The following is a 17,526-nucleotide window of genomic DNA, read 5'->3' on the forward strand; positions in this document are numbered from 1 at the left end:
AATGCTCAACTCCATTAATCATTCCGGGAGAAAGAGAAAGGGCTTACCGAGGAACCCGCTCGTCGCACGCCGAAAGACAAAGGAACCTCGATGATCGGGAGGTATTGGTGACTCGCCGGTGAGGTGATCGGAAGAAGACTGATAGTGCGTACGAGCGGTCCTCCAGATTCGGCGTTCTCCCCACCACTAGGCCCATGCACAACGGCGCTCACGCGCTAGGCACGAACTAGAGTACAGAGTCTTTGCTCGCGCTTTCGCGGGAAACTCAAAACAAGGGAGCGTGTACGGAGGATATTTCCCGTTACGCTTCTTTACCCCATATCGCAATAATTACCCTTCTGCTGCTCTCACCTCTCCCGCTCACTCGAAACACTCCTCTCGACTAGATGACCGTGATCCGGGTGTGTCTCCTCTTGAGGATCCGGCAGGCAGCTCTGAAAGGACGAGGGGAGGCCTCCCTCACGACTCCGGATGTCGCGGTGGGCCCACAAGATAAGCCACCAGGCAAGAACAGCACCTCGCCTCCAGAAAACTCCCCCAGACCCCACCTGACGAGGCGCCGGTTCACACGGACTTTGACACCCGAATTCACGGTATTGCGGGCGGTGCAACTCTGGGTTGCTACGGCGGGAAAGACACGGGCGGCGTTCAATAAATGGCCTATGCCAGCGTGCTCTTTCAACCGCCCGCAGATCGAGAATGTTCTTCGGTACTCGAAGACGGCGTGAGAGGGATGATTCTTGCGAGCGAGATCGACTCGAACAGCAGGAAAGTATCGTCAAATACTAATGCTCGCTGGGACCAATGTGGTGACGTTAACACCAAATCTCTCAAAAAAACAAACGGAGTAGTCAAAAGGAAACTTCGTCAAACTCAATATTAAACAATCAAGAATTTCTCTCTCTTCCTTGCACCGAGGTAAAAGGTAACGGTTATTAGACTTAGTAAATTGTCGCTCGAAAGGTACTATACGCGATTCTTAAAAATAAATCTTATAATTACGTGACGATGAGTCTCGTTCCGACCAACACCCGACGAGTCGAACGGCGTCAAAATGGGCCGTAAACCCGGTCCACTGGTCGACACGATTCGTACGAGTGGCGGGGCAAAAATGTCACGTCACAGTCTTTAGACATTATATTCAAAATATTTTTTTCATGTTTTGATCATACAAAATTAAATAGTTCGGACTTATACACAATCCCTTAGAAAAATTGCAAAAATTAAAACAGTTAGACGATTTAAAAAAAAAATCAGATTTTTGTGAGATGCGAAAAATCATAAAATTGAAACCGTTCAACTGATATTTCCCAAATTCAATCGGAATTTCAATGGAAATTTGCGGAAATTAAAGCGTCAAAATTTAAAAATGTTAAATTTGCAAAATTTTTTGAAATTTTCAAAATGCCGAAGAATTAGTATTTTTTTTAAGCAATTCCCAAACAAGTCTTAGAGAATGAAGAGTCTGTATTAATTAACCTCCGTATAAAACGGGAACCCTATAGCTCAAACCGTTTTCGAGTTATACACGTTTGAATTTTACGGTGCCAGGACAAACACACACACACACACACACACACGCGCGCGCGCGCGCACACACACGTGCGAACATTGTTTCTAGACGTGATTTTTCGATGTTTTGGGACATTTTAAGCGTATTAACATTGAAAATTGGATAACAACATTTTCACCGTCACGGAGCTTCATGAGGAAGCAAAGAAAAATAATAACTCTCTTTTTCCAGCGAGGTTCCATATGACGCTATGTCCAGACTGTTCCACGTTGTTGTCGACGAATGGGAAGCTGCAGCCCGATCGAAATCGGGAAAAAATGCACAAATAACGGAAGAACAGATTGACGACCGGGAAGTCGAGGATCAAGGAGACGAGGAGGAGGGAATGGTAGACAAACAGGGAACCAGGGGAGAAAGTCAGCAAGAGGGGGGAGAGGAGATGGACAAGGAATTGAAAGAATATGGAAATGGATCAAGAATAGGAGAGCGGGCTGAGGAACGGGAAGACGAGGATCGAGGAGACGAGGAGAAGGGAATGGGGGACAAACAGGGAACCGGAGGAGAAAATGAGCAAGAGGGGGGAGAAGAGATGAGAAAGGAATTGATGGGAAACAACGACAAAAACATCGAGCCAGCAAAGAAGAAGAGGAGGAAGAGAAGGTCTCCTGAAGAAATAGCGATGGAGGAGTATAAAAAATTTTGTAGCCCACGATATATGAATGTTGCTTTAAATAAATAATTTTTGCGTTGTTTACATCTTTTGAGAGCATTTTGCGTTATTCGCAGTGAAATTTCGATCTCTGGTATTGTTTTGGCGTCTGGAGTTTGTCCAAATTAGAAATTATCACGCATCGGAGATACGAGTGAATGCCTTTTTTTCGCAGGCACTTCGCACGGGATTCGCAGGCAATTCTGAGATTTCAGTAGTATCGTCATAACCGTTGTTCAGCCCGCGCCAAGATTGCATCCATCGGTTCATGGAGTGCAGAAACAGAGATGCGACTAGGTTCGAACGTGGGTTAAGCAAATTCCGCACTCAGAGTGCGAAGATGCTCACCGTGCATGCGAAACGTAAACTCGTTCGAGACTATCCAAACATTTCGAGCCGCACTTTCCTTACTGTTGTATGGACCGCGTACAGCACACGATATTCGGTTGATCGATCTCAGCCGGATCGAGTCAATCGCTTTTCAATGTGGATTAGACCCCGAAATATTGCAGCCTAAAGAGTTTTAACCAATTACCGAATTTAAACTGGGGGTTGGGAACTGGGGATTTCCATGAGCTTCTGGCAACATTTGAGCTTTACGCAAATTACACAAGCTTCTCGCAACACTTGAATGAAACATTTTGTCGATAGAAAGTTCGGCCGATCGATTGAACTTTATTTTTGTCACTGCGTTCTTTCAAACACGGCGCTGACGTCACACTAAAGAAAGAAAGCTGCCCACAGAAGGTGCTTCGCGTAAAATTGCCTTTCAAACAAAAGACAAAGATGATTGGCTCTAAAAAAGCAAGTTCTATTGCTTGCCATTGAAAACTATTCAAATTTTTTTTAATCCTTAGGTACCAATGCTTAAAATATCGTCCCAGACTAGACATTATTCGGTCTGAAGGTCTTTATTGCGGTTTCGGGAACAAGTCAATTACCAAGATCAAGTAAAATTATCACGAACTCCTCAACAAATTAAGGAGGAAAATGAAAGCAGGCTGGAAGCTATGGATCAATGGAAAGAGAAAAAAAGTGACACAATCCTAACACGGAGTAGGTTCTCTTGAAAGCAGTTCTGTCGATAAGAATGCAGACGAGAACAGCTGCGTTCAATACGGGACCGAATACCCATCATTATCAATGACGGCTTGTAATCGAGTGGGCATGGAAGCTACCAGAGTTCGGCACAGATCTGGTCGTCCTTGGATTTCCGTCCAAACTCAGTTCACATGATCTACGAGAGCTTCTCTGTTACGATCTTGTCCGGACACCCACTCTCGGACCATCACACCTATTTCAATTGACAAAGTGTTATAAACTACTATTGTGAATTGAAGCAGTAACGCATGTCTTCTATAAACATACTCCAGACGTTCTCGATTGGGTTTAAGTCTGGTGATTTGTTGGGCCAGTCCATGAGTTCGACTTCCGGATGATCGCGGAACCAGGCGAGTGTTGCTCGTGACCGGTGGACTGGGCTGTTGTCCTGCATAAACCGGATCGTCGGGTACTCATCCGGGTTGAACCTCGCCCTCGCGCAGGGGAGCATGGTGTTTTGCAGGACTTGAATATAGTCAGCGGAATTCATACGAGGGGGAATTTCGCATACAACCATTGCCCCCTCTGAGGACATACACCCCCAAAAGCCAGCAGATATTCTGCCACTCCATTGTTTTTCGACAACGTATCGCGGGTCTGATTCGTACGCTTTAGCGCGCGGGCGATAAACAATCCGACGGCCATCATCAGAAGAAGTGAAGATCTATTGGTGGAATGGATAGGGGTAAAATTGAAGTTAGGGTAACATAGAAATAAAAATACACAATAATTTTCCATTACGTGTATCAACACGTAATTTTTACGTGTAAATGTTACTTTTTTAGTAATTATTTTTTTACGTAATTGTTTCTTTTTTCAACACGTCCCCGTCGTCCCCGTTGTCCCCGTCATTGTTACCGTCCCCATTGCCGTCGTCGTCCTCGTCGCTGTCCCCGTCGTCGTCACCGTCCCCATCCCCGTTGTCGTCACTGTCATTTCTAAATACATAATAATAATCAATAGAAAACAAATATCAGCTGAAACCTTTTCATCAGACCAGACAACGCCAGCCCACTGGTCAGGGGTCCATTGTAGGTGGCCCTCAGCAAACGCTATTCTCTGCCGACGATGGTTCTCCGTCAGCGGAGTCTTTTTCACCGGTCGATGGGTGGTGATACCGACATCTTTCAGGCGTTTCAGAGCCGTGCCCACACAAATCGGCAATCCTGTCGCTTGCAATGCTTGTGGCACCGTGGCGAACGGGTTTTCGTCAATGAATCGACACAGTTGACCGTCTTGTTCTGGGGTGGTTTTTTCAATGGCCTCTTGTTGTTTTTCCGGTGGTCCAAAAGGGAATTCGTGCCACCTTGCGCGTATTTTTGGATCCAAAGATTCACCGTTTTTTTATTGCAGCCGATGGCATTGCGTATTGCATCTCGGGCCAATCCGGCGCGATGCCTCCCCACGATTTGGCCGCGAACGGATGGATCGTAATTCGCAAATATATGGTGTTCCTCTTCAGGCTCGGCCATTTCTGAACTGACTTACATGACAGTTTAAAACAAATGAGTCCACTACTGCAAATTCATTGCGATACTAGAATGCTAAGCTGTATTCAAGTCACGAAATATAATCGAATTCGCAAATGCGAATTCAACGCTTAACAAACTTCCGTCGACAGCCTTGGTCGATCCCTTTAAAATATCTCAGCAAGAGTCATGATCAATCCCTCGAAAAATTCTCGTCGGGACTCTTGTTCAATCCTTCAAAAAATCCCGTGCAGACTGTTCAATCCCTTAAAAAAGTCTCGGTAAGACTCTCAGCCAACCCCGTATAAGATCCAGTCCAGACTCACAGCCTATTCATTAAAAAAAAGTTTCGGCGAGATTCTTAGTCGATCCGTTAAAAAGTCTCATCAAGTACGTATCTGGAAAAATCTTTTAAAAATATCGTGGTGAAATTCTTGATCAAATGAAAATGCCTTTAAAATATTTCGGCGAGAGTCATGATCAATCCCTTGGAAAACTTTTGCCGGGACTCTTGTTCAATCGTTCAAAAAATCCCGTCCAGACTCTCGGCCAATCCCCTAAAGAAGTCTCGGTGAGACTCTTAGTCAATCCCTTAAAAAACTTCCGTTGACACGATTGGTCAATCCTTTTAAAATATCTCGGCGTGAGTCATGATCGATCTCTTGAAAAACGCTCGTCCAGACTCTTGGTTTGGTCCGTAAGAAAATGTCGATGACGAACTCGCTTATTGAAATATTCGATTGATCTCAATTTAATCGTTCAATATCTTCCAGTGCTTCAGAATAACATCATTCACGTTATTAATCTATATATTTATTTCGACATCAGTCTCGTTTGTTCTTATTTTCTCAATTACGAGTTTTTTCGGCCATTCAATATTTCGAACGCCTGCCTTCACGTTATAGTTCGAACGCCTTAGCACTGTCATTCCTCCGCGAGGTTATAGCAGAGACTAGCAGGGAGATATCCGAAGACGGGGTTTTTGGGGGGGGGGCCGCAGTAAGGGCGCTTTTTCATAGCGGTCAAGTTGGGAAGTAAGAGTTTATCCTACGGTACTCGGTCAAGCCTGCAGATTCTTGCTCTCCTGCAAACGGTCGATATAACAGGCTCATCTATGCAATTCAGCAGAGTATGACATATATTCATTCCATCCAGCTCGGGCATATCATCGCTTGCGAATTGAGACGTGAAAAAGGGAACGCGCTCATAATATATAAATATATGTATACACACCCACGTACTGCGACATGCTTGTGAGCTGCCAATGCAAGGATTTAGCGTTCGAACGCTCTGCATAGGTTGCTTTTTTTATTTTTTTTCTTCAGGGTTCTCGATATCCACTACGCTTTTAACAAAACTCATCTATAAAGAGTAATTTACGATTTATGTATAAGTTTTGTGAGTGCTATCAATAAAGCGTTTCGTAGCGCAGTGGATGGTATTCCAGGCGCGTAATACTAGGACTCAGGGATCGGACCCGCGTGGATTACTTTTTTGATTTTTTTTCTTACTTCAATCATTTTTTGTCACAGCTTGCAATTTCTGTTCCTTTTTATATTTGCAGATATAATTGTCTTTTGCGGATATAGGTCGCTAATGTGGATTTGTCGGTGCGAATTTTTTCGTCGTACGTTTTTCATTAAAATATTTGAATTTATTTTGACGTAGTTGTGAAAATATTCATACAGGATGAATTTATCGAAAGGTCACGGCAGACAATCCCCCGGAATTTCGTATAAGCTCAAATGAATAATTCAAATAATGAGAAACGATGAAAAAAAATTACTTCGGAATTTTTTTACCCTTATTCAAATCTGTATACCCGCACACAGTGCGTGATTATTTCCACAGTTCATTGTTTCCTGATCGTTGCTCACAAAAAATCTCTAATGTAGGAACCGATATTGGATCTTGATGAATTTTCGTATTTACAGTTTCATGCCTATGCTTAAGTGTATACTATTGCTACTGCTCACTATAATAATCATTCAGCGAAGAAGTATCGTTTGTATAGCATCTCCAAAATACGAACTAACCGAATGAGTTTTATCACTTGGATTGAAAGTTTATGAATCTCCAAAAAAAGTACATATCTCCAAAATAGGAACTAGCCAAATAAGTTATCACTGGAATTGAAAATTTATAAATAAACATTTTATTTACTTCAATATATTCTTTGACTAATTAATTTAATTATTTTTTCCTTCCCTCCCACCTCCTGCACGCCGGGTTTGAGGCTTTCCGATGAAGGTTATCAGTGGTACACTCTGATCTCTCTACTCCGGGCTTTTGCATCCATGTATTGCATTTTGTTGGCTGCACCTTGAATCAATGAAAATATAACAGAATCTAATAATCGTTTTCGTTCATTTTTTTTATTATTATATTCTGTACGCCTATTTTCAAAGAAACGCTTTTAAGCGCAACTCGAGTTTTTTTAATCACCGCCAATAGTTTCTGAAAGTTTCTGTTTCCTTTTCATCAGCGCAAAGAATTTTTGATATTTCATCAAGAAACACACTCTATTACCTGGGCGATCCAACCTCATACCCGTTGATTAGCCATAAGAATAACAAGGAAAAACTCCAGTAAATATAGTTTCACGTTCACTGGACAAGAAATTTTAAGCATAAGGCTTAAAAATATGCTGGCATATTTTTATGGAAAATAAAATTCCTGTCAAAAAAAGTTATTAGAGCCAAATGCTTCAGTCCAATCGTTTATTAGTTATAATTACTCAAAAGCTCAACCAACTGTCATGCCTTTCGTTGTTTGTAGGTTTACAGTTGTCATCATTTCATCTGGTTGACTGCAACCACGTTGTCACGTGTATATTTCGTCCAAGTGTAAGAATACCTGAACTCACAAAATGCCAAGCCAACTGAAATCTGCTAAGAAGCGGAAAAAAGCGAACAGTTTGCTCCAAGACATATAAAAAAATTGAGAGTCCAGCATTATATGTAAGAATTAATTGGGTTTGAGCGAAAAAATCTCCCTCAATGACCCAGCAATTTATTTAATAACCAAATAGACTGGTAAATGTGGAAACAGTTGTTATTATTAACAGATTTAATACATGCATATATGCAATTTGGCGTTCAATCACATTCATTCACCATGCTAGAAAAATCCTGGGTATAATAACAATATTTATTATGAAAAATATAGAAACAATATCAGAATTAACAGTCTTTCGAACGTCTGTGAGAGTGATAGGGAATTTCAAATATTCTGAAATTTCTTTAATTTAGAATTATGTGAATGATTCGTTCGACTGGAGTTTGATTTCCGCGCTGCAGCATTGTGATATTTTGTTTCGGCAAATAGCTTTACTCGTATCATGAACGATAAAAATTGTAGTCTGTGCTCCTTGCAGGGATGATCATGGTCAAACCAAGTAGGATAGGATTTCATCGTACTCTTCACAATATTTTCTTTCAATTTTTGCAACAATCCTTCACAATGCCAGTATTCGGCGACGATTCCATTGAATGCGATTAATTGACTCTCAACAATGGCTGCAAAGGTTTCAGTCGGACGTTTTAACTTTGTAATTGGTGGAGCATCAATGTCAACATTTTCATACTCTCTGTACTCGATGTACATGTCGGCAGAGGTCATGGAATCCATCGGACTTTTTAAGTTGTCATCTCGGCATCTATTACACGGATTTTTGGTCAAGCATCGATATGCTATGTAGCCTGCAAAAAATGCAATAGCATTTTTTTCGTATACGCCTGCGATACGGTCACTTGTGTTGTTATTCTGGTCTTCCGTGAACAAATCGACTGTTTCTGCCGCTTCTTAAATATCCAAGGCATCTATATCTTCATCGAATTGGCAAAGAATTGGAGAATCATCATTTGCTTGTTCAAATATTTGTGCTACTTTGCTGGCAGGATTCACCAGAGCAGCTCCGTTTGGAGCTTGTACATTTCCTTTTGTACTCGTACCAATATAACTGGTCGACACAATATGTCGCCATGAAAGCCGAATACCTTGCGGGGTTGGGTTTGGGTTGAAACCTCCTCGTCCTCGAAATTTTGAAAATAGATGTTCGACAGAATCCTGATTACAAAGGCCCGCTGCCAATTCAAAATCCGGATAACCGTTGTGAATGTTACGATATACATTCAATAACGATTTCACTGTCAACGGCAACCCTCGTAAACATGGAAGTGTTTTCATTGTTCCGGCTGGGCACATTGGGTTCATTGCAACGCTCTACTTCGATGACCAGATTACGAAATCGGTCATTATTTCTTCTACGTTTGGATTCCTGTCGGAAAGGGGTCGTTTAGCAGTGTTGCTAGAAAATAACCTATACGCATTGCATGCATCTATGACTGCGTTCATTCGCTCCGCAAATGCTGCTGTAGCTTCCCAAGTGGAACTTCTCAATCCGTTCGAATCCGCTCCGGCCAGTCTAATCGCTGCTGCATAACGGTGGCTCAGCAATTGAAATACTCGTTTTACATTCATTGTTTCGAATGAATTCGGGAACAAATGCACTTCCGTAATATGTGATAGCAATCGTGAAGTTGTACTCTGAGCATCATGTCGCCAAGTCTCTACAAAATCGTTGTACACAGCAATCACCTTGCCGTCACAATACAGTGTATTGTATTTCCTCATGGCACTAATTAACCGCTTTATAAGATGAGAAAAATCGGAGGCTGCGAAGTAATGATGGTCGTTTATCTTGACTGTAGGTTTTTTCTCTGATATACTGAATGATCTATACAGCGATTGATTACTTGGACCTTGGTCACATGTAAATAATTTTACTTCTGCACCAACTTCATACAACTTTTTCAAACAAATCTTGAATAAAGCATAAATTTCATCTGCTTTTAAACCATTAGCCGAAAAGAAAAAAGCCAGTGGCTGACGCCAAGCATTTTTGGCGTTCAAACTATCGATACAAAATGCAAATACATATCGTGCTCGCTCGTTTCGGCGCCCCAATGGACCCAGATCGACAAGACCTTCTATGCAATCAAATTTTTTTGAGTATTGTTCAAAACTTTTGATACTCATTTCATCCCATTTTAAACAACAAACTCTGTCTTCCTTAGGCATAGTTGCTAGTTTTTCTTTCAATTTTCGGAAAATATCTTCACAGAAACCGGGTTTGATTTCGATCTCTGCTATCCAAGATCGAACAGTGCTTTCTGCTGGGAAGGTGCATCCAGCATTACGTAATCGTGTATATGCTGATGCTGAGTAATAAAATAACTGTTTTGATAAATCCTTTTCTTCTTTGCTGTATCATGCATTCTTTTTATGCAACTGAAGCTTAACCATCGTACGTGCTACTGGTTCCAAACAATTATTTCGATCCAAGAACTGATCCAAACTTTCTTTTTTTGGTATTTCTTGCATTTTCTTCAAACGCTGCGATATTTTTGAGAACTTTCTCCCATATTGTTTAACTCGTTGATAATAGCGAACAACTTCTTTTCTTAACTGGGCATTCATTTTACGGTACTTCAGATTTTACTCGCGTAAGGTTTTGACTTCATCTCGTAGAGTTTCAACTTCATTTTTTTTAACGTTGAACGATGGGCTCAATGCACTCCGACCATTTTCTGACTCAATCGATATCCACTCCATGGCTTCATCGTCCTCAGTGAAATGGAGTTTTGACACACTATATGTTCGTTGAGAGCATGCAACCAGTTGATTTTCATTTGTTTCGTTTTTTTTCTTCCAGATTTTCGGTCAGATTGCAATCATTATGACAATCGAGCAGTATCGGAGATTCGCTAATGAAAGTACCACCATGGTCACCATCAGGCTGTTCTTTTGCTACGCAATCCTCAATGTCTTGTACGGGAATTTCATTTAGCTTGTCATTCGTACCTACATTTTCTTCTTCATATGTATCAGCACCATAAAATGGTCGAGGAATAGAGTTCTTTATCAAATTCCCATTTGGTTTGAAACAGCTAGCGTCGAAATGCAATGCGCATATGCCAGCTCCCCGTAATGTGCCGGAAGGCATTCTTTTAACCGTGGGATTGCCTATAAGAAATTAAAATAAAATCTGTATGAGCAAGAGAAAAGAAATACATTGTTTTCAAAGTCCGTTCGTCAATTAAATAATTTCGCAAAAGTCAGTTTCGTTGAAGTCGTTAAAACCGTTATTGGATTTTGCAAAGGATCACAGATATATGGAAAAAGTTAAACTTTGTACAAAATTAAATCGGATAAGGCATTGTGGGGTGTGACGTGACATTTCGCCCCGCCATACTTTTGTCGACGCCCGCCGCCCGCCTGTTTCGTTCGGATGAAGATTCTTTAGTTTTAGCTGCGTCACGTAATGTTAACTTTGCTTTACTTTGAAGTCTTGAATTTCCTCCTTTATATTATTTATTGCCTACCTGCGCACACGCCATAACGAATTGTCTGTAAAGAGAGAGGGAGACAGCGCATTTGTATTACCTATTCGTATGCTATCTTTTGTCGATCGTCGACGGACTTGAGGTCGAATCTTTGTTTCGCGTCTATGCCTCGTGGGAGTTTCCTCGGGATTACCGGAGTACCTCGTTTACTCCCCCCCCCCCCCTGCCGATCGCGCGCGCGAGTGGCGCTTTCGCGTGCTCAATATTTCTATGAGGGGTTTGCGGGGACTTTCCTGTCAGCGTATCGGGGACTGGGCTCCGAACACCCAAGCTCAGTCCAGTGGGCGGTCAGAGGATCACGCCGGTTTTATTGGCCAATTTGAACGCCCCCGTGACCTCTTCGCCGAAACAACCGAGAGTTGTCCCGTCCACCGTCGTCCGCCCGGGCACTACAGTTCGTTAAAACTGGCGCCTCGTCCAGTGGGACTCGGGATTATCCACCGGGAGTCGGGGTGTAATCTTTGCCTGGTGGCGTTTAGTGGACCCACCGTGGCTCGAAGGGATGCCCCGAGTCGCGAGGGAGGTCTCCCCCTGGCTCTCCGGTAACGTCGGCCGAGTCCCCAAGAGGAATAGTGTCCGGGCCTTGACAAAACCACCGAACGCGGTCGGGAACTTTGCCCACGGGACCCTGCATTTTCGAATCCGGCGTTAGCCACAACCGAGCGCGTGAGAGTTTAACTCTCCCACGTGAACGATTCTCGTATTTGCTGCGGGAAGCGCGGTGCGCGAACAACCACAAGTTCGCTCGTGAGGCGCGAGAGCGTGGCCCGCGGCGTGCGGCCCGACGGAGAGGGGGAAGTGCCGAAACTGCGCACCGGCCGACGTACTAGGCAGTCTTCATCTGACAAGGAAACATAGGGAGGTCGACCCCTCCGATTTTGATCTAATTTATATATGTTGTAGTACATCGAAAACTAAGAGACACGTATTTTTTCTTATCGGCCCATAAACGGTTTAACGGGGTGAAAACAACCCCCGAAGATGGGCACCTCACGGGGTGCTTTCTCAGTTTTGCATATAAGCGCTTTATGTATTCGAATGAAACCAACGCTAAAATATTTATATTGATAAATCATCGAAAACGCGCCCAAGACTTTTTAGGGGAAAGGGTTTTTAAGGGGTGAACAACCTCTAATTCGAAAATTTTATTCTGTACCATAAAAACTATTCTTCCGATTCGAACGGTACCAACTGCATTTTGTAGAGGTCGAAAAATTAGTCGATACGTGTTTCGGGGTTTTTCGGAAAAATTCGCTTTTAAGAGGGTAAATCACCCCTTTCGTCGTTATACCTTATATCATTATAAAAACATTTTTATTCTCAATTATATTGTTGTACGGTAGAACAACCACTTATATATATTATTGGAATGTCTTCAAACTCGAAAATAAGTTTACCTTTGACCATATTTCTACGCGAGATCATCCCCGTATCGACAATTTCCACATCGCCCCTTTGTGAGTTACGATTTAATTATTATGAAGGAAATAAAGCATAGATTTAAATGTGATAAGCTATAGACCATAGAATGTTGTACATTCGAAAGGAATTCCTGCCGCAGAGCCCCGTTCAGAAAAATATAGAAAATTAGATTTAATTATAAAGTATAGTATGTATATCCATATTAAATGATGTGAACACTCCATGCTACGCTCTGTAAATTTATATAAAGAGGATGGATCAGTCGGTATATCGCAACCGTGAGTGCGAGAGAAATAGCTGCAAATTTCGAAATCGAAATTCTTTGACACAGTTTGACCGATTAAAAAAAGGCTCTGTCAGTCGATTTTTGCCATCGTTCTGCGTAGGCTGACAGAGCCTTTTTTTAATCGATCAAACCGTGTCAGAGAATTTCAATTTCAAAAATTCCAAGTGAGGTTAGTCGACTGATCCATACTCTTAAATGATACATCAGAGTACAACGGAATAAAAATATCACGGCCTTGATATCCAGCGCCGACTACCAAACTCCAAAGTGTCTTGATCGTGATTTTATCGTGATATGACTATTATTCGGAAGATAGATATGTGCGTAGTTATAGTTGTGCGTAGGTTGTAGCCTTGTGCCATCTGTCTCCTTGTTTATCATTCTGCCAAGCGTGCTTATCTGGCTTGGGTGTTGCGTATATTTTCATATTCCTCAAAGCAATTTTTGGAGACAAATATCAGTTCGTCACGGGATATTCAAGTGAAATATACACCGCTATTGCACGCGTAATACAAAATGATTGTAAATCCATTAAATGTTATACGACTTTTATTGATCACGTTTGAAGCGATGAACATTGCTGAAAGCCCAATCAATAATGAAGAGCGGGAATTGAAAGAAAATATCGAAAAATTTTTACTGCAAAGTATGCAAGATTTTACCGGAATGGAATATATTGAAGAAAATACTTTAGATTTTTAAGAGCCTAATAAAGAGTGTGAGGCGAATCCTATAGAAGATAATGCGATGGAATGGAGTCGTGGAACACCATACGATACATGTTCGGCCGATGAAGAAGATTTGAGCTATGATTATAAAAGAAGAGCAGTTGAATTTTGGAGGAGCGGAAAGAAAAAGAACTTAAGCGTAGACACTCTGTTAAACACCGATTCAAAAAAGTGACATCTAAAAGTTAATTAAAACGTTGGGCTCATCAATTCAACAAAGGTGGAACATACATGGAAAAACTAGCTCGCATTTCTCAATATACATTGGAAAATATGAAGAGTGCTGTTGATGCCGGCTTAATTGTTCATGATGTGGATCTTCGGAGGTGGGCCCTACAAGCACAAAAAGAGATGGGATTTGAAGACGTTCGGTTCAAGGCTTCCGATTGGTGGTTGTTGAAATTTAAGAAAGCTCACCGTATAACATCTCGAAAAATTAACAAATTTGTAACCCGAAAAACTGTAGAGGAAGGAGCAGATTTGCAAAGAGATGCAGATAACTTCGTTAATGAAATTAAATCTCTTCTTGAACAATATGGTTTACAAAACATATACAATTCAGACCAAAGTGGGTTTCGATTAGAAATGCATTCAGGACGAACATTGGCAGTAGAAGGCACAAAACAAATCGAATGCCTTGTGCAGTCAGTGTCTTCGACAACTCACAGCTACACTATACAGCCCACAATATCTGCAGAGGGAAAATTACTATCGCCACTTTTCATTGTTTTGAAAGAACCTTCCGGAACATTTGGACCAATTATAGAGACGACCTTATTCAAACCAAGTAATATCTTTTTGACTGCTTCCAAGTCAGGAAAATTCACTTCAAGTATTTGTATACCCTACCTTCTTTTGTATTTTCAGCTATAAGAAAAAACAATTGTTTCAAAATCTGTTAATCCTACATATGCAAAGGAAAATTAAAACAAACGTTATATTGAATTTTGCAGATCACTTTAAGATGTGGCTGGAAAAGGTCTTTTTCCCTAACATCGGTTCAAAAAGTGTACTTTTGATAGATTCATGGAGTGGACATTGCACACAAGTAGTCAGGCAGGTTACACCGATTGGAAAAAGCATCAAAACAATGATCATACCAAAAGGTACAACCGGAAGGAGTCAACCACTCGATCGATATGGAGGATTCAGAATATGGAAGAATTTTGTTCGACATTTTTCAGACGCTGTCTTGTTACTCGATTATGATCTCAAACTACCTTTAAGAAATAATATAATCAAATTGCAATCTTTATCTCATAATCAGTTATCTTCTCCAAGGTATCAAAATTTGTTTCGATATGCTTGGTACAAAAGGGGTTTACAAGCGATAAAACTGAAGAATTTGTCAACCCTGTCAAATTTTCTTTCGGACAATCATCGAGACCTCAATGTGATGTTCAAGGTTGTCAGAAATTGGCAATAATAAGATGTTCGTGGTGTAAGAAATTACTTTGCTTACAACACTTTTTTGATGAATACCATTACTGCACAGACTATAAAAACTAATAATAATCTGAAAACTATATTAACGTATTATGATGGTAGTTGAATATGTATTTTTGAGTTTGAACACATTCCAATAATATATATAAGTGGTTGTGCTACCGTACAACAACATAATTAAGAATAAGAATGTTTTTATAATGATATAAGGTATTACGACGAAAGGGGTGATTTACCCCCTTAAAAGCGAATTTTTCCGAAAAACCCCGAAACACGTATCGACTAATTTTTCGACCTCTACAAAATGCAGTTGGTACCGTTCGAATCGGAAGAATAGTTTTTATGGTACAGAATAAAATTTTCGAATTAGAGGTTGTTCACCCCTTAAAAACCCTCTCCCCTAAAAAGTCTTGGGCGCGTTTTCGATGATTTATCAATATAAATATTTTAGCGTTGGTTTCATTCGAATACATAAAGCGCTTATATGCAAAACTGAGAAAGCACCCCGTGAGGTGCCCATCTTCGGGGGTTGTTTTCACCCCGTTAAACCGTTTATGGGCCGATAAGAAAAAATACGTGTCTCTTAGTTTTCGATGTACTACAACATATATAAATTAGATCAAAATCGGAGGGCTCGACCTCCCTATGTTTCCTTATAAGAGACTTTTCTAAAGACGTCAACAAATAATTAAAGAAGCATTTAAACGAATTATTATTGTTCAAGAAATAACTGTACTGAATTGGGAGAGGAAAAAATAATTAAATTCAATAATTAGTTCGAAAAATCTTTTTTCGTGATTGATAAGAGCAAGCTTCAATTATGACCGAATGAAACGAGTACCTTAGATGACGTTCCAACTTCTGTGCCATAAATATCTGCATATTCTTTGGTATGTTCTCGTTCCAAGTGCCTTTTCAAACCTCTCGTATTTCCATTGGTCATTTTGATTGTTTTCGTTCTATCAGCACATAATTTGCATGTAGCAAATTTCATATTGTTCTCGTCCAAGCTGATATCGAATGCTTCAGCTCGAAGAAATTTGGAGGAATGTGGTTTCGAGCTCACATCTACGTAATTTTCTACGATCTTATCGATATGGTTTTCCGCGGCAGAAGGCTCTCCCATTGCTTGCGTAGAAGAATTAGTTGCAGAGCCGTCAGGCCCGGCTTGCTCCGAGCATTTTCGTTTTTGACTTTTATTGTCAGTTGAGATTGCTCGTTTCATGTTTTATACTTTTTTTTAGGTTTTTGAAATATTCGAGACACGAGATCGATACCGAGATTTTACCACAAATGTCAAATATCGAATAAAAGCCAAACGCAAGATCGAGACGAGATTTCAGCTCGAAAGTCAAATTCAAGCCTTATACAGAAGCTCGTTTCATGTGTTTTGTAAAATTTCAATGACATATGAATACTCAGTTGTTTAAAAAAAATCTTGATATTGACATATTCTCGTCTTGTCTCGCTCACCGAATCACTAATTTTAACTTGTACGTCTCCAAAATATGTCTGGAAAAAACCGGCTAAAATTGTTCTTTACGAATTTCGAGCAGCTCAATCCAAAGCTGGTAGCTAGTAGACCCGATCATGCATACTTCCGTCGAAGAGCGTGAAAAATAACAAAAAATAGCAAAAAAAACGACAAAAAATATCGAAAAATAATATAACGACAAATAATATAAGAGATGGTCATGGATGTTGACGAGATCTATCAAGCGTAAAGTTCCGAGGATGACGACTACCTCCCTAATGATGAAAGCAAAGCTCCCCATACCTTCAAGCAAGAAGAATTTAATGATCTCATACGAGATGTAAGACTGCCGAAAAATGGAGCTGAATACTTGGCGGCAACATTGAAAAAGAAAAAATTGCTATCTGTTTGAATAAATAATACCTGGTTCCAGGAAATAGTTTTAGTTTATTCAGATGGAAAATCAAAATATTCTGAGAGTTGGTTAAGGTTAATGTAAAATCGTACATTAGTTAAAATAAAGAATAATCATAAAGATAAACGTTACCTTTTTATTGTTTTTCAAAAGAGGTTAGAACATACAGCGGTATAACTTCGATTGTAAAGCGTAATAATTCTGTTTGAGTAATCGTACAAGCGTGCCACACTCATGTTCAGAAAAAAGATTGAGGAGAGGAACCCGAAGACACAGATTAACCGGATTGCGGTGGCGTCTGGTTCCGGTTAATCAGCGGGTGAACTTTGTGTCTTCAGACTTTTGAATTCTTTAATAAGCTCAAATTAAACTTATCGCTGGTAAGCACCATACAAACCAAACCTCAAATCGAGCAACCAAACTAAACAATTAATTGAGATGATTTCACTTCATGTCCAATGATGAATTGGAAAATAAACCACAATTGAGAAAAGTTCGATTCAATGTTATTTTGTAGACTGGTTTAGAAAAACAAAAAACATCAAAGTAAGAAAAT

General features: G+C 40.6%; 1 protein-coding gene across 1 annotated transcript; it reads left to right on the top strand.

Moving 5' to 3' along the window:
- The first annotated feature begins 1,763 nt into the window (after positions 1–1,763).
- Positions 1,764–2,252, top strand: LOC122416762 (high mobility group nucleosome-binding domain-containing protein 5-like). The gene has a single exon (XM_043429808.1). It carries the CDS (start codon positions 1,764–1,766, stop codon positions 2,250–2,252), a length of 489 nt encoding a protein of 162 aa, XP_043285743.1.
- The last annotated feature ends 15,274 nt before the right edge of the window (positions 2,253–17,526 follow it).

The sequence above is a fragment of the Venturia canescens genome, chromosome 10, assembly GCF_019457755.1.
Source record: "Venturia canescens isolate UGA chromosome 10, ASM1945775v1, whole genome shotgun sequence".
Lineage (NCBI taxonomy): Eukaryota > Metazoa > Arthropoda > Insecta > Hymenoptera > Ichneumonidae > Venturia > Venturia canescens.

Coding starts and splice junctions, on each gene's coding strand:
- LOC122416762 (XM_043429808.1), top strand. CDS start 1,764: ATGTCCAGACTGTTCCACGTTGTTGTCGACGAATGGGAAGCTGCAGCC.